This window comes from Odontesthes bonariensis, chromosome 10, assembly GCF_027942865.1.
Source record: "Odontesthes bonariensis isolate fOdoBon6 chromosome 10, fOdoBon6.hap1, whole genome shotgun sequence".
Lineage (NCBI taxonomy): Eukaryota > Metazoa > Chordata > Actinopteri > Atheriniformes > Atherinopsidae > Odontesthes > Odontesthes bonariensis.
This window is the reverse complement of record NC_134515.1, coordinates 9,622,049-9,645,639: the sequence shown is the minus strand read 5'-3', so window position 1 is coordinate 9,645,639 and position 23,591 is coordinate 9,622,049. Positions and strand designations below refer to the sequence as shown.

General features: G+C 40.9%; 2 protein-coding genes across 4 annotated transcripts; both read left to right on the top strand.

The window, feature by feature from the left end:
- Positions 1–539: 539 nt before the first annotated feature.
- ikbkg (inhibitor of nuclear factor kappa B kinase regulatory subunit gamma) lies at positions 540–14,037 on the top strand. 3 transcript variants are annotated; one of them, XM_075476170.1, is made up of 15 exons: positions 540–869; positions 1,393–1,533; positions 2,809–3,080; positions 5,101–5,175; positions 5,565–5,750; positions 6,507–6,568; positions 6,783–6,830; positions 8,898–9,000; positions 9,088–9,203; positions 9,300–9,452; positions 9,553–9,625; positions 9,712–9,846; positions 11,494–11,630; positions 11,806–11,882; positions 12,838–14,037. In XM_075476170.1, exons 2-15 carry the CDS (start codon positions 1,395–1,397, stop codon positions 13,026–13,028), a joined length of 1,767 nt encoding a protein of 588 aa, XP_075332285.1. In that variant the 5' UTR covers positions 540–869; positions 1,393–1,394; the 3' UTR covers positions 13,029–14,037. The 3 variants fall into 3 exon arrangements, with proteins under 3 accessions (XP_075332285.1, XP_075332287.1, XP_075332286.1); XM_075476172.1 differs by lacking the exon at positions 5,101–5,175; XM_075476171.1 differs by lacking the exon at positions 6,783–6,830.
- A 489-nt stretch (positions 14,038–14,526) lies between these two features.
- Positions 14,527–23,085, top strand: LOC142390609 (selenide, water dikinase 3-like). The gene is made up of 8 exons (XM_075476173.1): positions 14,527–14,936; positions 15,487–15,590; positions 19,057–19,164; positions 19,635–19,789; positions 20,393–20,483; positions 20,720–20,819; positions 21,699–21,911; positions 21,993–23,085. The coding sequence occupies exons 2-8, from the start codon at positions 15,495–15,497 to the stop codon at positions 22,241–22,243; spliced, it is 1,014 nt and encodes a 337-aa protein (XP_075332288.1). The 5' UTR covers positions 14,527–14,936; positions 15,487–15,494; the 3' UTR covers positions 22,244–23,085.
- The last annotated feature ends 506 nt before the right edge of the window (positions 23,086–23,591 follow it).

Sequence of the window (23,591 nt, the reverse complement as noted above, 5' to 3'; positions counted from 1 at the left end):
AAACAAAATTTTGTTTGTTATGAGCCAATTTAGCTGACAAAAAAGATTAAATACGAAAACCTTTTGTAAACGTTTTGGAATATAGTTCTAAAGCCTGTCAAAAGATGTTCTTTTGTTTAAAGAAACAAAATTGTCAGTGTTAAATTTGAAGGATTCTGCAATTCAAAACCCAGAGAGATTTGGGTCATGACTGGACCATAAAACACTTTGATTAATGCAAGTTAGGCCCGGCTGACAACTTTCATTCCTTATAAATTTGAGTTGCAAATGATGTCTGATTTATTAAACTCTGGGAAAACGATGAAACAGGTCCCTGTTTTCATTAAATCATGGTAGTTGGAACCAAATTACTTTCGATTTTATCTTTTTTTTTAAATCTATTTTCTTAAACTTGAAAGCATATTATTCACCACTTCCATTGATATAATTTGATATTTGTTGCTGCTACACGTAATAAACGAAATAGATTGGTTCAGCAGAGGAATGAGGTCCTGCAGGTTGTGCTACCTGACAGGGGGAACCCAGGGTAAAATATCCCTATAGATTTCCTGAGCTAACAACACTCACCTCGGCTCTGACAGATAACCTCAGCTAATCTCAAACACATTCGGCATAAGGCTACAAAATTAGACAAAAATGTATTTTGGGAGTTACATAGTTCCTTAATGTAAATCGTTGTTTATGTCACTCAACAAGCGGCTCAATGTGCCAAGCCAACGGTTGGCTACATTAGCCTAGCTAGCTAGTTAGCTCAACTGCCTTGTTTTAGCCCGCTTTTTGACGCTGGTTAAACAACGTGAACTACTAGTTTATAAGTGACAGCCTGGTTGTTTACTATTCCGGATAACAGAACCAAAACAGGAGAAAAGGTAAGATTTTTTCTCTCTATGCAAATAAGCTACGTAGTAATCAACTGTCTTTAAAATACACGTTTAAACCGTCTGAAAGCGGAGAGGAACGCATCAGTTTAAGGTTAGATTTAATACAAGTGAGACGAATACGTGCTTTTGAACATATTGGCGGCTAAGGTTGACATTTGGTGGTTTTTATTAAATCACATGTCTCGTTTGAGCTCCATTTAGCCCACTGGTGGTGTGGATGACGTAATGTTTTCCTCCTGTTCACCTGCATTCAGGTTAGCTCTGACATTTTCCCAAAGAACCGCGAGACAAAAGCCCGTCTGAAGTCCACATTGTTTCCTCTCACATGGATTAGATTTGGTCGAGCAGTAAAACTGAAAGTGAAAGTTTCCTCCTCGTGCTTTCAAATGGGGGTTGGGGCGTTGTTTGTCTCAAAAGCCGTTTGATGAAGGAAAGCATTGTTATCCCACACTGATAACGGTTTACCACATTTGCATATGGAATAATGATGATATTATTTCTGCTTTTGCAGGGATGGTGCAGCCTCAGCCTGATGGCCCAATGCAGTGGGACATGTCAGGAGACGACAGTGGATGGGCCCTCAGGGTCCCACCAGAGCTTGCTGGCAATGAAGTGGTGACCAGACTGCTGTGTGACAACCAGCAGCTTAGAGGTATTAACATTATCCAATAAATAAATCTGTATCCACTCCAGTTACAGCCTGGTTGACACGTACATTCTCATTTCACACTCGTCAGGTGCCTCTCACGTCAGTTTTCAAGCCACGTGTTACCCTTTTTCATTCGTTTCTGATGCACAGGGAACTACTTTACACCTTCACGTTGGCAGTTATCCTGTAACTGATGCACTGGTCCAGATGTAAACCGGAAAATGTGCTGCTCGTGTTTGGTTATGAGCAGAAATCACAGACCTTGCCAAGCGTATGACTTGTTAGAATCCAAACTTGTAAACACTGATTTTTGCTCCTTGTTTTTGACTTTCTTAACTCTACCACTGTGCTACTTCTTGACGTTAAAAGTTAATGATAGTAATATAGTAAAGTTTATTTGTGTAACACCAGCAAGACCAGTGTTACAAACGCAGTCGTGATTTATTAAACAAGCAGGCCGGAAAATAATCAGAAGAATCAGGAGCTAAACAGTGTTCCAGCAGTGATATTTCGCCTCCAAAAACAGCCCTGGTGGGGCGGTACTTTTGAGATTTCCTGGAGCTGTCTGGGTGGGGCTTGGAGTGCTGTCCATAGCTTATTAATTCAGTTTTCCCATCATCTTTTTTCTGCTTTTCTCTCTTAGTGATCTTACATTTCATATCCCTGGTAGCTTTTAAGTCCCTCTCTATCTGGTATTAACCCCCCCCCAAACTCATCTGTATTCCTCAAAACTGTGAACTTCAAAGACTTTGCTGCAAAAAGAATAGCTTTCAGGTAGGCTGGTGAGCAAAACCCAGGGAAGCAGCTATCTGAAATGAAAAGGGAACACTGCAGAGCTGTGTTCTCTGTTGCATTTTGAAGCTTTTGGCTTTCGTTTAGGTTCTAGGTTCGGAGTCTTAATTGCAAACATACTTATGTGTTGAAAAGAGGCTTTAATAAGTTGTTTCTACGTTACTGTTCTTCTTAAAATGCTGCTTAATAGTTGCACAAAAACAGCAGAGGAGAGACATAAAGTCAGAAATATCTGCAACACCGAAGCTTTAAACAGAATATATGCATATTACTGAAGATACTAATTGTTTTTTTTCACTTTCACTCAATTTTTAAATTTGGCAGTATTTGTTGAACGGTTAAGGAGTGCTCAGTAGTACAAGGAAAGAGTTGTGAGGTTGGGGAACAAAGAATATTAACGGAAACTGAACAAGAGCTCCTTTCTAAAGTTTGAAAAGAACATTTTCTTTGTAAGAGAACAGCGGTCTCCATCTGTCTGTTCTTCAGAGGCTCTGCGGCGAAGCAACCAAGCCCTGCGTCAGCGTTGTGAAGAGATGGAGGGATGGCAGCGAAGAACAAGAGAGGAACGAGAATTTCTCAGCTGTCGTTTCCAGGAGGCCAGGGCCTTGGTGGAGAGGTTGGCCCAGGAGAACCACTCCTTACAGGGAATGGTGAACGGACCGGGCTCCCCCTCCTCCTCCAGTCACTGCTGCAGCTCGAGCCAGACCGAAGACCTACAGGGACGCCCTGCCAGGAACGGGCCGTTGGACGGACCAAAGGTCAGCTCGCTGAAAATGCACATTTGTCTGTTTGTAATCGTGGAGAAATATTTTGACTTTCCTGTGAACCTGTAGGCTTTGTTGGCACAGTACTTTGAACAAGGCACATCGAGAAGTAGGCCCGCACAACTAGGCTTGAGTGATCTGACACCATTAATGCAGTTTATACGATGTGGTTTACAGATTACATCATTAGATAATTAACAGCATTGCTCAAACTCCACCATTTCCCTGCCGTTAGTCGCAACATTTCCTTAGTGCATATTTCACATCTGAAAATGGCTTAGTTAGACTGAAATGGTGCCATTTTGTTGGTAAAGTGGATTAGTTCCTCTAAGAAGTATCTTACCCGCTTCACTTTAACCACAGTGACTGATTGCCCAAGTTCAGCTTGTGAACATGAGTTTTGAACTATGTGCTTTGTCCGATAAAACTGGTGATTATCGGATTATTTTTTCCAGTTGTTTTCAATGTTGACACGAGGCCCAGTGGAGGCATTTGAAGAAAAATAGCCTCTTTGTAGAGTGCTCTGCAACTGTGAGCGATTCTAGTTGGAAGTCTTGTTTCAAAGAGATACTGGAATCATCGCTCCTTTATCAGCTGCCACTCACGCTGCATGTTTAGTCACAGCTGTGTCATCAGCCTGCTGTTTTTTAATCAGACGCAGGAAGAAGCTTTCCATGGGAAGAGAAACGTGGACTCATGGAAGATTCTCCTTGTTGAAAGTGAAACTGTCACCATGCGTTAACTCTTAATGATTTGGCCTTGCATAGAAGAATCAAACGGATAGTTTAGTCATTTAAGAAATGTGTTTTCAGGCATATTTTTGCAGAGCTTATTAGCAGGGAGAAAGATGGGACTGGGCATTGCATATCTTTAAGTAATCGTTGCAAAGTGTGTGTGGTTTCGTGCATCTATTTGTGTTTAATGCTGAACTCTGACTACATGATTTATCTGTTTGTTTTGATAGTTACTGTGACAGATAAGGAGATTGTTGATTTCTGACTTCATGTCCTGACTTGAATTGTCAGGAGTCACAGCTTGATGTATTTGGAAGGTGTCAGGAGCCACCTCCACATTTGTCCTTTAAATGACACAGTGTGTTGTTTGTCCTGTGTGGAAACTGTAGAAAGGGTTTGACAACCAGGCGTTTTATTGTAAAGGTGTAAAGCAGACTGTTTTCTAATGTGTGTGTGTAATTTTTTTTAAATTTTTGGTAAAAATTATGGACAAATTTAGCTTTTCCCAATAATTAAAAAAAAAAAAATTATTTCGGGAAGTCCCCACTTGGTGTCTCATGACCTACAGTTTGTCCTTTTCAACCAATCGCAGGCTCAGGGTCGCTCAACCTACGAGCTGAATTTAAGAGCCACAATGGAGCCAAAACATTAATGTCCTTTTAAAAGTTCTCTTTTAACACATGTTTGGCCCAAAACAGTAAATTCTGTGCTTCTGTAGTCCAGGGAGAAAGTTTATCTGAAGGAAACAACAACCGATCCCAGCGTGTGTCTCATTTTCTCAGCAAACAGTTTTTTTTTTTTTTTAAATGCTAACTGGTATTTAAGAAGACTGAAACCGATTGGCTTTGTACACCGTGTTGAAAGCAGCGTCTCTAAATACCAGCTGACTTTGTTAAAACACTCGACTATATATCTATATATATATATATATCTATATATATATAAAAATGTAGCTGCAAACAAAAAACTGGGGGGAAAACCCTTTTTACTGTCTGACCTGGAGCCACAATTCGTTGCCCATGATGCACCATATGTCAAATATTGTAATTCATGAAAATATCAGCCAGTTCTCTCTTAATTTAAGCTTCTATACTGAGAGAAACCCTGCAGAGAGATGAGACAGGCTACAGCAGGGATGTGCAGTGCATTCAGCAGTCAGAATAATTTAGATTTGAACCAAAACTGCATCTAGAATTTTAGCGTAACATTTCATCTTAATGCTGCAGATAGAATTAACACCACTCTTATCTTAGTTCATATATTCATGGTATGTCTTTCAGACTCTCGACCATTTTGGTAGGAAAAAGATTGAAGACACAGAACAACACACACAAACCATACCACCTCGCAGCCTGGTAAGATGCATGTGAGCTTGTTTGATCCCGTTTCTATGGGAAACCTTCTCTACCTTCACCACTTTTTTTTGCCACTACAGTTTATCTTCGCTCAGACTCCGGTTGGGGGTTGAAATCCTGGCTAGACTGTAAAATGTTTTAAGTATAAGCTCAACACCTGCTGAGGTTTTGGGAATCGTGTCTTAGATTTGGTGACGTACGTTTTGTCTTCGCTCTGTTGGTTGGAAGCCAGAAGTTTCTTAGCTTTTTACTTTGAAGCAAAGCACAAACACGGTGTTCTCTTACTTCTGATGTCCAACAGCCATTTTGTTCACAGCTCTCACGTTTCGCATCATTTCATGCACGTAATCATTTCTCCTTGTGTTGTTGTCGTCTTCCTTTCTCCTCAGCCTGCGGAGGGAGGAAACGATGTCCTCCTGTGGCTGAAGACTCACAAAGAAAACCTGGACGAAGGGATGAGAGAGCTGAGGAAGAAGAACGAAGAGCTGGAGAGGGAGAAGGGGGAAGGAGAGAAAGAGAGGGAGCGAATGCGGCATTGCATTGACCAGCTTCGAGCCAAACTGGTCCAGGCGCAGGTAACGCTGAGATCCAATAATTATACCTATATCTTTATTTTTAAGATATGGTCTCCAAGGCCCAGCTTCTCCTAGCATGCTTATCACTCCTCCCTTTTCCGTTATTTGGGGTTTGAGACCTCCATCTACCTCGCAGAGAAGAAGGTCGGTTGCAGTAGAGAATGAGGAGTTGGATGAGGTGGTTTTAAAAAAACATCCAGAAGGTTTACATAAACCTTCAAATTAAAAGAACTATTAGCTTCTCTTTACTTCCTCCATTTCTTTAAGATTATTAAGTTAATAACTGTTTATGTGAGGTGATAACGGTTAAAGGAATAACTTTTAACGCCAGGGAAATCAAGCCTCCGTGGAAACAGTTGTATTTCATTGCTGTAAAAACACTTAATTTTCTTAAATTAAGAACAGTTTTTAAGAGATTTGATGCAAAACCCTTAAGCGAGTCCCTCAGGTGAGAAGGAATTAAGACATGAGCGTCAGAAAACTTAACGTTCCTGTGGAGGTGGTCCCCCTTTTGACTTTGTTTGGACTAATCAGTCAGTTGAAAATAACTGCTGCTATTTTCATCTTTACCAAAAATTAAAAAAACATTTACTGATGCCACTTTTCACATGTGATTGTACTTCTTTTTGTTGAATATCTGCAGCATTTCCTGCTGTGACATGCCAGAATGTCTGATAAGAGAGATGTTTTCTGAAAGACAAACGCAACAATCCGTCTAGCTTGGGACCTGAAAGGCTTGTATGATTTGTTTTTCAGTCGAGTGGCGGCACCGAGGAGACCGTCCAGCTTCGCTCCGAGGCTCAACACTCCTCTGACTGGTACGTGTTTCTCCGCCATTAATGCGAACCTCAGTGCATTTTTTTAAAACTAACATCACTCATCTGACCGTCTGCTAAACTTTGGATGTTAAACTAAGCGTAACAGTACTGTTGTATATGAGCAGATGCGTTTCCTCTGCTTATTAAAACCTCAGAGATGTCCTCTTCCTCCTCTTCTTCCTCCTCCTCAGTCTGTTTTTGTTCCCTTTTCCAGCTCTAGCCTGGCTAAACTCACAGAGCAGCTTCAGGCTACACAGGGCAGGTGAGCCCACAGCTCTGTGTGGCTTTCTCTTTTTCACTGTGTGCATGTGGCAGCCGTTAATCAGAAATTAATCATCTCTTCATTTCTGAATTCATTTAGTCTCCTGTGTGTGTTTTTTTGTTTTCTCTTGTAGAAGATGCACATTATAGATTGTTTTCCATTCATTTCGGTATTGTCTTCTCTTGTGCGGTGTTAGCATTGCAACTAGCCTGCACGATTGGTCCCAATCATTATTATTTTGATTGATTTTGAAATCAAGCATGATTATTCATTTATTTCAGAACATCATTTCTCCTTATTGAGCTTTAACAGTGGTACTTCTTTTAATCACTATAATTTCTAACTTGAAACACAAACAAGAGACTGAAGTGAAGATATTTTGACATGTTTTAATATTTTAGTGGGACTTACACCAGAGCTGACAATCTTGCACAATTCATAGCCCAAAAAAATCCAATTAATTGATTGAACATGACCTAATATAACAGTTGCCTGAATTAAAATATGTTAATTCGACTAAAACTTGACTTTTGAAATGCACGTGAACACGTTAGTCCAACTTAAATCGTACTATGTCAGATTTCTCCAAGTGGGACTTGTGTATGCAGATAAAGCAGTAAGGAGGTTGGTGAAGTACTCCTGTACGTACCCAAACTGGCCCAGACGTGTCGTACACACTGCACAGTTCCCATCTTAGTCTTTGACCCATAATTAACTAAAGGAAGCCGGCACACAGAAGAAAAAGGAAGCAGAAAACTACTAACAACTACCACGAAAAGGGATAGCGTGCACTATGCAGCTGGAGAGTGTACAGAGCTGTAAAGCTGTCACATTCAACACTGTTTCTCTGTGTTTTTACTCCATGGTGTAATAAATCAGCTGGAAAAAGTCTCAATACTAAGAACCTGAAACGGGCCAAACTCTGCCTGTTGTCATAAAGTCAAACATATTTCTGTATGTCAGAGAATTGATTCCCCCTCCCCTGGTTGTATATCGGAAATAGTCCAGTTAATTGAGCTATAACTGTAGCTCAACTTAAATAAGCATGTTCTGACTATTGCTAAACAATGTAAAATGGCAACGCAGGCTTAAAAATCCTTTGAAATGAAAGGTTTAATGTCCTTAAAGATAACATGCTAACATTCATTTGGTTAATGACACAAAAAGCAGATCTCCTGTAAATAATACAGAGCTAATATCAGCTATCCCCATAGTAACCATCTGAGTATTAGTTACTGTGGTTATAGTTTAATGTCTTAAAAAGTTTGAAATGAAAAATATTTAACTTCAACTCTCAGGAGATCTTAGGGACATTTCAGTTTTAATTTTTTTTTATTTTCAAGCCATTTCGTCTGAGCTGAATGAATAGAGTTCCAATTGTTGCTCAAAATGTTCTTAACAACAAAAACTGTCTCATTGAAAATCACATTTTTTTTTATCCTACGTTTATCTTGACATCAACTACGAGCTTTTAATTTTGGATTTTTATATTTGTCCACCAGATGGCGCTGGTAGCAAAAATCGACACTTTTTTCTGTTTTCTGCAAGTAAAATTGCATGAAAGTCAGCGTAGCTGCCAGTCATTAACTCAACTTATTTTATTTATTCGGGTCTTAAAAACAGTGAATCTATGTAAACATGCTGCCCCTCAAAGGGTTAAAATCCCCCAAATATAATTAATATTTTATACGTATACTTCAGGCTGAAGTAGTTTAAAGTGGATTTTTTTTTTTTTTTACTATATAATATTTTTACAGCAGTTTTAGGGAAGCTGACAGTTTTTGTCGTTAGAGACGAATATATTTGGACCTCCAAAGGGTTAAAGCATGACTGCTGTCATCCTTCTGTTTTTAAAAATGCTGCAGGTCCCTTTAAATAGTCATTTTTTTGTTTCTTTTTAATCAAAATGATGAATGTTTCCTGCCTGATTTATGCAATATAACATATTGTATATATTGCATAGTAATGCATCAGTTCATCTCTTAGAATCTGAATCTAAACCTTTCGAGTGAGCTCTTCGCTGATGTCTTCTTCAGCTGACAGCGACCGATGATGTTTTATCTGTAGGTATCGGGAGCTGGAGGAGAAGCTTGATTACCTTCAGAAGAGCTCAGCTCAGCGCGACAGAACAGAAGCTCTGCTCAAACAGAAGGACAAAGACTGTGCCCAGGTAAGCTGGCACCTCTAATCTAGAATAATCAAATCTTTCAACTCCTGTAGCTACAAAGGTTTAATGGAGATCTTTGTGTTTTTGCAGCTGGCCAAGGACTGTGAGGCACTGAAAGCTCAGGCCACGTCCCTATTAGCAGAACTGAATGAGAGACAGAGCTGCTTAGACAAAAGCGAGCATGAGCGCAAAATACTGGAGGAGAAGTGAGTTGTCACAACATATCAGACTGAGTATATTTTGTTTTCCTCCTCTCTGCTCACCCGTGGATGCGCTGCTGTGTTTCTGTTGCCCGTGTGCAGGCTGTGCGGTAAAGTGAAGGCCCTGCAGGTGGCCGAGCGGGAGCTGGAGCAGCAGAGGAAGCAGCATCACGTGGCCATGGACAAGCTGCTGCTGCAGACCCAGAGCCTGGAGCAGGCCCTGAAGACGGAGAGACATGTTGTCACTGAAGAGAAGTGGGTTCAGCACACAAACAAGGAGACAAAAAAGGAACGAGCTATTCCAGAAAAGGGAATGATTAAAGTCTGATCACTCTTTATTTTTTTATTTCCTCAGGAAAAAACTGACACAACTCCAGCATGCCTACACATGTTTGTTTAGAGACTACGATGCTAAACTGAAGAGCGAGGTAAAAAAACAACAACACACATTTCAATCTGTTTTTAATCCTCATTTGTTTTACAGTGCATGTCTTAATTTTTATGCGTCTTCCAGGGAGGAGATCTGTGCAGCCGGCTGGAGGAGGCGGAGCGAGCGCTGGCCCTGAAGCAGGACCGGATCGATAAACTGAAGGAGGAGGTGGAGCAGCTCAAAGGGTCACTTGACACTGTCCCCGTCCTCACTGCGCAGGTACAACAAATTAGAAACTTTTTAGTTCAGTACACCCCATTATGCCATCAAATTTCAGCATTTCCCTTTACTTCTTTCACTCATTAGTAATTTTAGTCTTCTTAACCCTCATACCTGATTTAAAACACAACTTAATTTCTGAAAAGGGACATTTTTGTCCCATTTTAAAACGACCTAAAAACATCAAATGTTAATAGTTTGTTCCGCTTTGTTTTCGTAGATCTTTTATTCCACTTCAGTTCTGATCATAACTACCAAGTTTTCAAGTATTTTCAAAAAAAATAACCCTTTAGATGCCAATTTAAACTTTTTAGCCAAAATTTTAAGCCTTTAGGTGCCAGTATTTTCAAAATATGGAATGCAAAGTGGAATTATTGAATAGGGATAATTATGGTCTGGGATATGTCAATGATTAGCAACAACATTGATTTTTAGAGATTTTTTTTATTTTTTTGTTATGCCTGATTTAAAAAAAAAAAAAAAAAAAAAAAAAAAAAGTCCTTAATTTCTGAAAAGGGACATTTTTGTCCCCTTCTAAATTCTCAGTGACTTTAACTTTTGGATTTTTACAGTAACAACTCGCTCATTTTTGTCAGAATAGTCTAAAAAACCTAATTCAGTTAACTATTAAGCACAGTAGCACCCAAGAACCGAGTTTGTGGCCACATAGACTACGTATGAAAGATGGATGGAACAGTGTCCCCTTTGTTAAACGATGCCCATGCAGAAGTGTTTCGAATCTGTAATTTACCCATCCGCCAACAGAGAGCGGCTCGTAGGATATTTGTATATATGGAAGTCTTTGGAACACCAACTTCTCACATGTTTCATGACTGCTGGGCACGATGATGATGACAGATGGAGTAAGTTGCATAATAAAGAATGGTATGCTTTCGTGGGATCGCAAGCATTGTGTCAACAGTGCAGACTGCTGCTGGTACAGCGGTGTGGAGAAGGTTTTATCTGCACTTTCCTTCCCAAAAATCGATCATATTTGTGAATGTGGCAGCCTCTCTGACTGTTGCATCATGTGGACTTGGGATGCATTATAGAAGGGAACTCTACGTCTGAAATGAAGTGTCATCAGGAGAATGCTTCTAACCTCTTGTGAAATCTAAGCCACGAAGAGTTTAGACATGCCACATAAACACAATTGTGTGTTGGAGGAACAAGTATTTGTCCATTTTATGAATTTGCAGGAAAGAAATGAAAAGAATTCTTGAGAAATGAAGCAACTGACACGCTCACTTTTTTTTTATAATGAGACCAACAGAAGACTTCAGGGTCATGAGTCAGACATCCTGCAGTGGAAGGACATTCTGCATGTGCAGAGTTGAGAACAATGAGGAAAAACTCGGTGATAAAATGATTTCCACTGCAAATTAAACCGTCGGGTTGCTTTCTGTCTGAGTTTTTACGCCACCCCTCGGCACTAATTTGTCCACCAGTTTTCAGCACTAAAGATATTTGGGGAGAATAAGTCTTGTTCATCAATACTTGATGTCGGAGGTCTTCAAGGAACAATATTTAGGAACCATCGCTGTACAGTGCACATCTGAACACATGCATAATGATTTTAAATTAGGTTCCTGCAGCTGTGTAACGTAATATCTTCCATTCTCTCTGGCTGCCTTTGTGTTTGCTCAGGCTGAGATCTACAAGGCGGATTTTCTTGCTGAGCGAGAAGCAAGAGAGAAGCTGAACCAGAAGAAGGAGGAGCTACAGGAGCAGCTGAATCAGACCTTGGGGGACATCGAAAGGCTCAAGCAGGAAGCCATGTCACGGTAAAAGCAATGAAAAATAAAAGCAAGCTCAAATCTCTGTCCGTGCCATTTCCCAATCGGGGGGGGCAAACTTGTTCAAACGCAGAATCGGCTTCTTTAGCTTTGCTGCATGTGTCTTTATAAGACTGAGCTCTAATATGCAAAGTAGATGGGTTAACGTTCACTCCTGTTTCAGTGCACGAATGGAGCAAATGAAACTGAGACACCGGGAAGATTTTCCCGCACGGCCGCCACTCATTCCCCCTCCACAAGGTACATCACAACCAACACATGCAAACTTAATGAAGTGTTCACTTAGACATCAAATGAAATTCTGGCAAATGCACATTTTAGCCAATACCGATTGGCATGTATTTTTAAATATTCAGTATAGAAAAACAACAAGCCTGTTAAACCATTACCAACTCAGACTTTTCAGTTCTTAGATGGCTCATTAAAAAACTCAGCAGATAAATATCTTATAACTTATTCCTAATTAAGACGCATAGTGTAACTAAAAGCTTTACTGTTAACACAGTAGGAAGGTATCTCTGGTCCTTTTTTTTTTTTTTACTTTTTTCTGTTCAAATGATTATTTTCATCATGTGATGATTGTTTTACTAATAAGTAAATTAATGCAAAAAAAGCCCTTTGTAATAGACGACATCCCACATTAAAGCCTGTTTATGCGTAATTTAATCCGAGCACCAATCCATCTCACTTCAGAAGCTGGAACCGGTCAAACATTTGCCATTTTTCCGCAATTAAAATAACATTTTAGACGTTTGCCGTCAACATTTATCCCAGATGCTGCCTCTTATTTTGAAAATCCTAACTCGGTGACAGCTCAAATGATCACTGTAAGCAGCTTTATAATGATGTCACTCATCAGTAATCATATATCAGTGATTGATAAACTAGCAGTGGGTTGTATAGTCATTCACTTCACAGCAGAGCTGTTCGCTTGCAATAATAAAACACTGCACAGGGAGCAGAAGCAGGAGTTATGCTGTGGAAATGAGTCTTTTTGTCTGCTGTACAGCAGATAATGAAGCCAAATTACAGAAATACATAATTAATCCCAATAGGAAATTATAATTTTTTAATATATATAAATAAAAACTAAAACTGTGGTAGAGAATTGAAAAATGGAAGAGAAAAAGATGCTTGAACAAGATTTGTCTGGTGATAAGTTGTGTTTAGATTCTTTATTTCTTTTTCTCCTCAGGAGTGTTCTCTGGTGCAGCCTTCAACACGGTGCCTCCGGCTCCATCTTTCCGCAATCAGGGTTTGGTGCCTATCAGCGATCAAGGAGCGGGGGGAGCGGAAGAGCTGCCCGATTTATGTTGTCCTAAGTGCCAGTACCTGGCTCCAGATATGGACACTCTGCAGATACACGTCATGGACTGTATACAGTAACAAAAGCGTAGTTCAACACACCATGACGCCAACACAGACACGCGTACCTTTAGATAGTATATTTACATTCAGTATATTTCTGGGCACAGCCTGGAAGAACCATGTTTGGTAGTTGTACCTTATGAAAAGACAAATACACAAACCAGAACACAGTGTTGGATCTTACTCTTAAAAATCAAATATCTTGGAGTCGAGAGAAGTCATCTTAAGACAAGTGAAAGAAAAACTAAGGCATAAACATTGTTATATTTCCCCAGAACCACTTCATGGATTCAGTTTCTGCTGTAGCCCTTTCATTCCTTAACCAAAATGATCATGTTGTCCTTTTTTATCCAGACACCTGGCCTTTTATTCCCCTCCCCTCCCCTCCATTCCTCGGTGGCTCACTGATGCAAATATCCATTGCTATTTATACATGATTCCTGCTCGCTTTTTTTCCACTGTTTCATTTGTCGAGCTTCTGCACTGCAACACTAGTTAAAGAGTAAAACTACATGTTGTGGAGTGAACGTGTATGCTTTGACTATATATCACCCATCCATCAAACCAGTTTTTATTGGACCTAATAAAAAAAGTGACAAATCAGAGGGGTAATTTTCCTCCAAAAAGGAGGAACCGCATGACCATGTGAATTACCTAGTCGGCTTTAAATAATAAAGAAAATTCAAATATGTTTTGGTTGCAAATGTAACTTTCTGCATTACGTCAAAACGTCTATTATAATGTATTAGAGATGGGTTTACTCTTGTTGAAAAATAGTAGCCATTCTCTGTCATCTGTGCCTGTGTTCACGTTAGACTGCGCCGCTGCTTTATCTGTGATGCTTACCCACCGCAGACCCTGTTGTGCCCCCCTCTGTCTCACCTTTACCTGTGGCAAACCGCTGTTTATCTCTATGAATGTGAGCACACTGAAGTTCTTTAGCAGTTTGTGTGAATATTGTTTGTTAGATAATTTGTTCTAAACCCTCCAGTTGTTGGGTATTTACCAAATAAATCAGTTATTCATTTGTCCTTGGCGTTTATAGTGAGCGTACTCTGAGTGCGGCGGTACTCGGAAGAAACCATTTACGACCGAAGGGGGAAAATCGTTATTTTTCCCCCTTTTTCCCCCCTGACATTACCATGTAGCTTCTGTGAAATTACAATATTTGTTACTGTTGCGCTAAAAAATAAATGTAAAAGTATGCTTAAAGTAAAAAGCTTGAAAAGAAATGTATAAGTAGCAGAAATACACCTGTAAACAAGAGAAGATGGTAATGAACGGTCCTTTTCTTTACGTTGCGCTACGTCAGTTTAAAAACCGTAACCGGAAACTTGCCTTCAAAATAAAACGTTTGCGCCCGCATTTCTCACCACATAATTTTCTTTTTACCTAAATAATCAAAGTCTATTGTATAATTGTGCTACAAATGTGATGTATAGGATCATTTGGTCTCGTATAAACCAGTACATTTTGATTATAACTTTATGTTGATGTGTAGCAGGAAGTAGAATTGGTTTTATTTTGGTCACTTTACGTTAGTCTCTCATTCAAGCGACACTCGAGACGCACGCTTTGAGCTACGTCTTTACTTGCCGGTGTAGACCACTCGCCCTGTATTGTGTTTTGGAACTGGTCTCCGGGGAGGCATGTCAAGCTCAACTTCCCCACCTCCCACGGTGGAGCTTGTTGGAACCGAGGGATGTATTCCTCCCGGATACAAGCCTTTCAAACCCGAAGAGCACGGCCTGGAGCGCGGGTTCCGTCTCACAGCCTTTTCGGACCTGAAAGGATGAGGATGCAAGGTCCCGCAGGAGGCTCTGCTCAAACTCCTGGCGGGACTGGAGCCGGACCGGGCCGACGGGACGGGGAAGGCCGGAGACCAAGCTTCGGAGTTCGGCCAACAGTTACCTGGTCCGCGGCTTGGTGAGGAACAAATGTGAAGTTAGCTCAATCCCCCCCGTGTTGCCAAAACCCGGCCGCTAACCTCAGTCAGCTAACGAACTGTTGCTAATCTAGCTATCTTGTGTTAACTCACGCCGGCTAATTTGACAGATGGATGGTAAACGGCAAAATAATACAGATTACTTTGATACACTTTGGCTGTTGCATCATAAAACCTTCTGGGGACCTGAGGTTTAAACTTCGCCTCATACTTGAGCCTTGGAACAAATGATAAATATTTAACAGAGAGCTGTCAAATCACCAGAGGGCAGGTATGATTCAGCAAAAATATTTATGTTGCCTTGAGTCTGAAGTTCTGTTCTTAAAAGAGCAGGGCTGTATGTGCTTTTCTGCCATTTAAAAAAAACTCTTAATTGTACATAATTGCCATTTACAGTGACCACGAAGCTAGAAATCCTTGTATTTTAATATCAAACAGCACAGATAAGCATATACTTAAATTAGCAGTTGCATTTAAAATAAGTTGAGCAGAGATAACTTGTCTTTCCCATATTATGTGGTGTGCTTTTAGGCGTTGGTATGGACAGTTGTGTGATTCCCCTGAGGCATGGAGGGCTGTCACTGGTCCAGACCACCGATTTCTTTTATCCTCTGGTGGAAGATCCCTACATGATGGTGAGTTACTCACAGGAAACACTTCTTAATGTTTTTGACGCTGGATTGAAGATCACTGACAGAATGGTAGTCTGCATTTTGCCAACGATCATTTTTATAATCCAGAAGGTTGTTCTGAAAATACTTCATTCACAAACAAGATCAAGAGGGAAGTTTGTGCACATACATACTTGTTAGAGGTGATATTAGAAGAAGCCCTGGGCTGTGGCATGAAAGGCGTCCCTGGACAATTGGGAATACCAATAAACTCTGGACGATTTGGTAAAAAGGTCTGGGTTGTACCTGTGATGGTAAATCGTGGGAAAATAAAATAATCAATCGGTATTACTACACTCCTTCTAGATTACATTGAATGGGTTTAATCAAGGATGCTCCATGCTGGAAATGTAGACAGAAAGAGGCACTTATGTGCATACGTTATGGGAATGTTGCAAAGTTTTCCCTCATTGGATGGATTTTTTGCACTGTATGGGTCAGTGGTTAAAGTGTGAGTTGCCCAGACTGTGTCTCCTTGGGTCCAGGGGTGTCCTGCCACAGTTAAATAAGCGTTTAATCAGAGTATTAATGGTTGGGTTAGTAATTCGTGCCAGACTAATTCTTAAGTTTTGGAAATAGTCTTAAAATGTGGACTGAAGAAACTGATGGGCACTGTGAGAAGATGCTGGGAAGGCTTAATTGTAAAAAAAATTAGTTGGTCAGGGAGGACACTTTTTGTGAGTTCATATCAAAAGATAAAATGACGGCATAACTTGATATGGACCGGATAGTTCGTACTGGACTGTTTCTATACTTAATTCAATAAAAACATTCTGAATTATGTAAAAGAGAAGTAAAAAGATGGAAGTTTCGTGTGCCACACCGCTGATCACCTGCGTCCCTGTAAAAACTCACATTGTAGTTCAAATAAGCCAGACAGTGTGTGATATTTTGAAATGATAGTGGCAGGGACAGTTATTTTTGTAATAATCTACTATGTCAAACAATGCAGTTTAATTAAAGACACATTCAGTGCTGAAATGAGCACTAAAGTCCATGTATGTGCAGCTTCACAGCCTCTTCAAATAGCAGACAGTAGCAGAGAGACCGTTCAGATGGAGTTTCTGATAGAACAGCTTTGATTTTACCATGAAAACGCAGGTAAATGAGTAAAGTTGGTGACGAGCTATAAACGGATCTCAGAAATGATGGTGATGTGAGGTTGAAACTGAGCCTGGCTCTGCCTGAACTGAAGAGCTTTCAAGCTCTCACTCTGGTAAAGTCTATTTTTCTTAAAGTGAGCCTCCAAGTTCAGGTAAAACTAAGGTCAAAGGGACGTTACCTGGCTGCATTTTCCACAGCAATTCGATTCGATTGATGTTGTACGTTGATATGGATGAATTTGTACCTCTGATGGGACTATAAATTCAGTTTGGTTTCCATGTTTGGCTTTTGGTTGAGAGCAGTGGTTTATCAGTGTTTATGTGTGTGGCAATACTATATTAATGCATATTAATATCTGAAACCGTAGTGGACTCAGCAAAGGAAGTTCATTAAACATGTTTCTTACATGAGCAGGACTTTTATGACAAGTTTACACACTCTTATGGGGCCTTAATTAAATGTTTGTGACACAATTCGGTCAGGAGACTTTCCTTTTACAACTGATTTTACTGCTTTTTTTTCTTTTACAATGGGGTGTATTTTCATTGGGATTTGTCCCATGGCTTCTAACTACAATGCAAATATAAATTGGACACGAGTTACACTCAATATTATAGTTTAACAGAGCATACGGGGCTTAGTTATAGAGCTAATACTAACACAAATACAGCAATCAGAGCTCACAATTCAACTCGCCACAATGTTTGAAGAATACTTGACTTGCAGGTAAGAACGAAGAGCTGGCAGATAGCTTAATAATCCCAAAACTCGCATAGTAATGGTTAAGTTTAAGAAGTGCTGCTTATACAAGCTACTTAACTTTGTTTTTAAACGAAATGACAAATTGGAAATTGGAATTTCTAGCTTCCAACTGGGAAAAAATTTTAAAGATCACCAGTTAGAAGTCAGATTTTATGGATATAAAACGGTACACTAAGTACTGGTAGTACTGGTTATTAGCTCATTTCTTTCTTCAATGAACTACATAACTGCAGATGAGCATTTACTGTTAACAGCAAAGCAGAAGAAAAAGAGTTTGAACTTCTGAGGTACACTCACTGATCATCCCTCTGGACAATTCCCTATTCTTGTGCAATATCCAAAATTATGGCCAAAAACTGTTTTGTGCAATATATCCATTTATTTGAATTTACTTACACCTTGTTTATCTATCACCACTAACACCATATTTTATTCTATTTATTTTATTTACCGTAACAAAAACTGTTGCATCTTACACCCTTCCCTTATTGTACATATTTATATATATTTTTTAACATTTTTATTTTCTCTTTGCACTGTTTTGCACTGGCTTTAAATTTCTGTACCATGTACAATGACAATAAAGGCTGATTCTGATTTGAACTTTAAGCTAGGAGAAGATAAAGATACTTTCAGCTGGGATTTGTGACAAACGTTTTCGCTGCAGATCTGAACAGCTCCCTGGGTGACGCATTTTCAGATCGAAGGGCCCTAAACAGCGGGCGCTCGCAGCTCCATGAGGTTTTTATTTTTTTTGTGGTGGTGAAGGTGCAGGTGAGGATTCTCTTTAGGGCCCAGCACTGCACTGCAGGTAAAGATAAGAAGGTTAGAAACACCCTGCAGCAGTGCTAATCAGCCTCTCATTGCTGCTCCACCCAAAACATCCACCACCACAGCCAAACTAAAATCCTGACCCTAATCTAAGAGAAATGTTGGAAACATTTCAGAGTTGAAGCCTTTCTCTACAGAGGACGAGTCTGAAGTTTTTCCACGCAGATAGACAGGACTGCTCCTTGTTGCATATGTCTGTTCAGTTATTTCATCCACCTGGAGGACCTGGACTGCTCCTTGTACTTAGACGGATCGTAAATGATTTATGAGAGGTCATGTTAATGGTCAACTGAGTAAACTTAACCGTCACTGGCTAACAGACACTGAATAGAGTCAGAAAGCTTGAACATCACTCTTATTCTGGCCTTGGCAATGTATTTGGGAAAGAAAGAAACCTTATTTTTCTTCTAAAAGTTGGAAAAATAAGCTTCTTTTTCTTGGGGTTAAGAATACAAGTGTGTTTTGTCCTGTGTGAGAAAATAAGACCTTTTTCTCTCATATTTAGACTCAAAAAGATGAACAAATGGGTGAAATAATTTCCCTTTTAAGCTATTTTCAGAATTGTAAAATATCTTTTAAACTATTTACTTCTTGTTCTCGAGGAGCACCCACCACTGTAAAGAGGAACTTGGACGTTCATGCTGGGAATCTCTTGTGTTGAATAAATTCATTTTGAGCCAACACGGACGGCTTTTAACGTCTCACGTGTCTGCGTTTTGGTTTCTTCTCTCAGGGAAGGATAGCGTGCGCTAACGTCCTCAGTGATCTCTACGCCATGGGCATCACGGAGTGTGACAACATGCTGATGCTGCTGAGCGTCAGCCAGAAGATGAATGAAAAGGTAGCATTATGTATGTTTCAGAGTGGACACCAACCACATGGCTGCATTCATTTATTAAAAGCCCTTTTGTTTGTTTTATTTAAGATAGTGTCGAGTATGACATCGTCTCTTTACGAATACAACAGACCCACTTTCCTCTTTTCAGTCATCATTTAATAAAGATGTTATTACACTAATTTTTTTATAAAGAGACAAAAGATTTTGTCATAAATCCCTGAACCTAATCGTTCCTTATGAGAGCAGCATGAAAGACGGTCGGCTGCTGTTGCCATGTTACATCCACAGCACCAGATAACCTCTCATTAATTCATGTTTTATATCAAATTAAGCATGTTTTCTGTAGTTAAATACACCTGACTGCTGTTTCTTGATAGTTTTTTGGCATGAAATACAAGTCATAAGCAGATTGAGATGGATTAGGAGCTTAAATTTGAAATAAGATCTGATTTTTATGGCGTCTGTGCACGCAGGATCGCGAGCGAGTGATGCCGCTGATGATTAAAGGGTTTCGTGACGCGGCAGAGGAGGGAGGGACGTCGGTGACAGGCGGCCAGACCGTGATCAACCCCTGGATCATCATAGGAGGTGTAGCGTCAGTCGTCTGCCAGCCCATGGAGTTCATCATGTGAGTTATTTACAACTCCAGCTGTGGCTCTCGTACTGATCATTCTTTCACTGAACAGCTGCACATGGCATTGACTGTGACACACTGAATCAGAGCAGGATCGTGCACAGCAGAGGCATTGTTGGCCACTGAGGGACTTTGCTTTAATCTTTGGACATTTGTTTTTTTTTTTTGGTTCATCGAGGAGCTTTTTGGGGCAAATCTTGGCTACTTTCTCTGGATTTGAATCTCCATTACTGCCCCTTCCTCCAGCAGACAGAATATCAGAATATGAGCGGCCATTTTGACCACGTTGATGGCAGCAACAGCTGACCCGGCCACTGTCTGTTCAGTAATGATTATCTCTGCTCTGCCTTCTGAGAGGACGTGCTGGCCTGGCCTGTCGTGCACCTGTTATGAAGGAGGCAGCATGAAAGAATAACATTGTGTGCACTGAAACGAGCAAAAGAGTGGCTATTTTGGGCCCATTTTCAGACAGTTGGGGTCGATCTTTGTCCATTTTTTTTTTTTATTTAAACTTGTAGCAAACACTTGTTAACACTTTAGATGCTTCTTTGCTTGCTGCTAATGCTACATGCTTGTTTTTTTTTCTCCATTTTTCAGGCCCGATGGCGCTGTACCGGGCGACGTTCTGGTTCTGACTAAACCTCTGGGGACTCGAGTGGCTGTAAATGCTCACCAGTGGCTAGATCAGGTCAGCCATCCATACTGTCATCATAATGAAATGCTCCCTCTGTGACTTAGTCCTTCTTTCTTCAGCTTTTTTGCTTGTAAACTGTCTGACATTTCTCAGACCATCTGCTTTTTTTAAATTCTTTACTTTTACTGACTGAGCCCGACTACTGATCCGAACAATAGATGAACACAGTAGCCTCTAAACTTGAGGATTATATGAGAAGGTTGATGTTTTTATTTCTCTTGTCTCGACAGCCTGAAAGGTGGAACAAGATCAAGCTTGTCATCACCAAAGAGGAAGTCAAAGAGGCGTATCAGGAAGCCATGTTCTCCATGGCAACATTAAACCGAACAGGTACGGCACCCTCATCACTCAGAAAGAAAGTGTGTGTTACAGCTGATTTATTCTGAGCGGTTACACACTTCTGGAGTCGATCAGCCCTAAATCTCTAAATCCTTAAATAGCTTGCCGGGGTTAAGGAGGTCTGGGCTTCACCCTGTTGGTCCGACCTCCAGCCAGGCACAGCCGGAAAGTCGTACACAGGACCACCGTCCCGTGGTCAAAGGCTAACCAGGCTGCTGAATAATGATCTCGTTGAGTTACTGAATGTATATTTTATATCACAGAGACCTCAGTAGACCTTCTGATGTGCTGTGTATTGCTCAGCTGATTTTACCGATTTATTCACTCCGAGCTTCCGTATTTCAGGCCCTTCTGCATTTAACTCCCACAGGGACACCAACGACAACATGCCAGCATGTTGGGAAAAGTTTGTTCCCAAAACAGGGCCCAGTCTCTTTTCTGTTGTTTGGAACTGGCTTGAACCACGGTCCATCGCATAGTTTGTTCGGCAGACTCATTTATTTCAGCATCTCACTACGAGATGCAAAAGACCGTGACAAACACCTGCTGGTGGAATCATTTTAAACGTATCAGTATTACAAGAAGGGATGGAAAGAGGGAAAAAAGGCCATTTTTTTTGTGTGTGGTTGTGTTTGAAAGCAATAAAAAAATTTTAAAAAAAAAAACGTTAAAATCGAGTTTGGGAGGACAAAAATCTGAGATTTTTATTTTTAGGCCACATCGCTCGGCCCTAAGAGAAGGTATTTTAATTCCAGATGTGATCACTAGCACTTTCAGCCGTCCACTTATGATTCGGTGACAGTGGACACACGATGAAACTCATAAAGTTGCTATTGCTCTGACTCATTCGTGTTCCTGTTCTGTCTCCAGCGGCAGGCCTAATGCACAAGTTCCAGGCCCACGCCGCGACGGACGTGACGGGTTTCGGTTTGTTGGGGCACGCTAACAACCTGGCAGCACAGCAGCGAAACGAGGTGGCCTTCGTTATCCACAACCTGCCAATCATAGCCAAGATGAGTGCCATCAGTAAAGCCTGCGGAAACCTGTTCAACCTGCTTCAGGGCACGTCGGCAGAGACCTCTGGTATGAACGGCGAGATTGACCTTTAAATGTATAAACGTGTGCCACAGTTTGACCCTCACGCCCTCCTGTTCGTCCCTCCAGGTGGGCTGCTGGTGTGTTTGCCCAGAGAGCAGGCCGCCAAGTTCTGCTCAGAGATGAAGAGCCACAGCTCCGGGGCAGGAGGTCAGGGCGCTTCGGGGGGAGCGTGGATCATCGGAATAGTCGAGAAAGGCGACCGACGAGCTCGCATCATCGACAAGCCCCGCATCATCGAGGTGCCACCACGAGGAAGCCAGGCGGCACATCAGGAGAACAGCGCCACCAGCCCGGACCCGAACACCAACTTGTCGTAGACGCCGCCGCCTCTCTGACACCAGCCTGCTCTGTGTATGTCTGTTCGGTAGCTGTTCGCCTCGTTTTTCAGTCAAAATGTTGAGAGCGCGCGGACTAAAGTCGGTGTCATGTGATCCACCGAGGATGAGACTGGACGGCACACGGCATCTTTATCCATCTCGTTAAAAGCTGTTGGAGCAAGTTGAATCTTTCACCTTTCCATACTGTAAATTCGGGGTAGTATGCAGCCCGTTCTGACCCATTTCCTTTCGTTTAGAGTGTAACGCCTCGTGTTTCCATCTTTTCTTTCCTGATCCATACAAACAAATGGTTTCATGTTATTTATCTGAATGCTAAAGATGTTTCCATAGAGAACTGAGGAATGTTTCCATAACAGAAGGACAACATTCCAAATCATTCAGAAAGTAATGAGTATGAATCTGAGTGGCTGAGCACATTTTTTTTTTTTTTTTTTTTATCCGATTGAGGTGATTTGTTTCTACTTTTGTGAGTGGATGAAATTAAATGTTGGTGAATGAATGATGTTGAAAAGAAGCGGTTCATCCATTCCGGCACCTGGATCTGCCCACACAGCTCAGAGGAAGGCTTGAGCAGCTTCCTCTGGGATTAGCAGGGGCAATGTCCAGGATTCCTGCCTGTTTCAGCTGATTGGCCATCCAGCTCAGAGTTCCAACCACTCCTCCTTTTTAATGAAGCTCTGCCTAATAAACCCCAACCAGTGGGGCCAGGTGGAGCCGATGTTTCCCTTTGGATTAGGGGTTGGACTCGGAGGGATGGAGGTCTCAAGCTGTTTGTTTTTGCTTTTCACAATCAATAAAACCATCATCAACTCAGACTGAAATACTGTTTGGATGTTGTTTTTTATGTGATGTTTTAACGTGGCTCAAAACAACCGATGAATGTCCTCGAGTAAAAAAAAGAAATTTAGTTTTAGGCTGTGCACATCACTGTTGGTTACAGCAGTTATCCTTGTTTAAAAACAGCTCTGGGACACGGATTGTTTCCCGTTGTGTGAATGGGACTATAGTTTGACCTCAATAAGCCTGGTAACCCTAACAATGAGAATTAAAAGGGTTTAACCCACATTTGTGAGAGTCTGCCTCCTTAAACTCAGACATGACTCAAATCTTTGAGCTGCTGCTGACCTTTTGGGCCTCGCAGCACTGGCTCTAACCCAGGTCAAGGCTGGCCCACGTAACACTTGCAGTGGCTCAGATTAGGACCAAATGTGTGTGTTTTGCAACAAACATTTCTAATTGGTAAAAACTAAAGTTTATCCACCTCGTTAGAACTGTTTTGTTACAAAATGATGGTCACCTTAAAATTTGTCCTATTTCTGTCACTAAT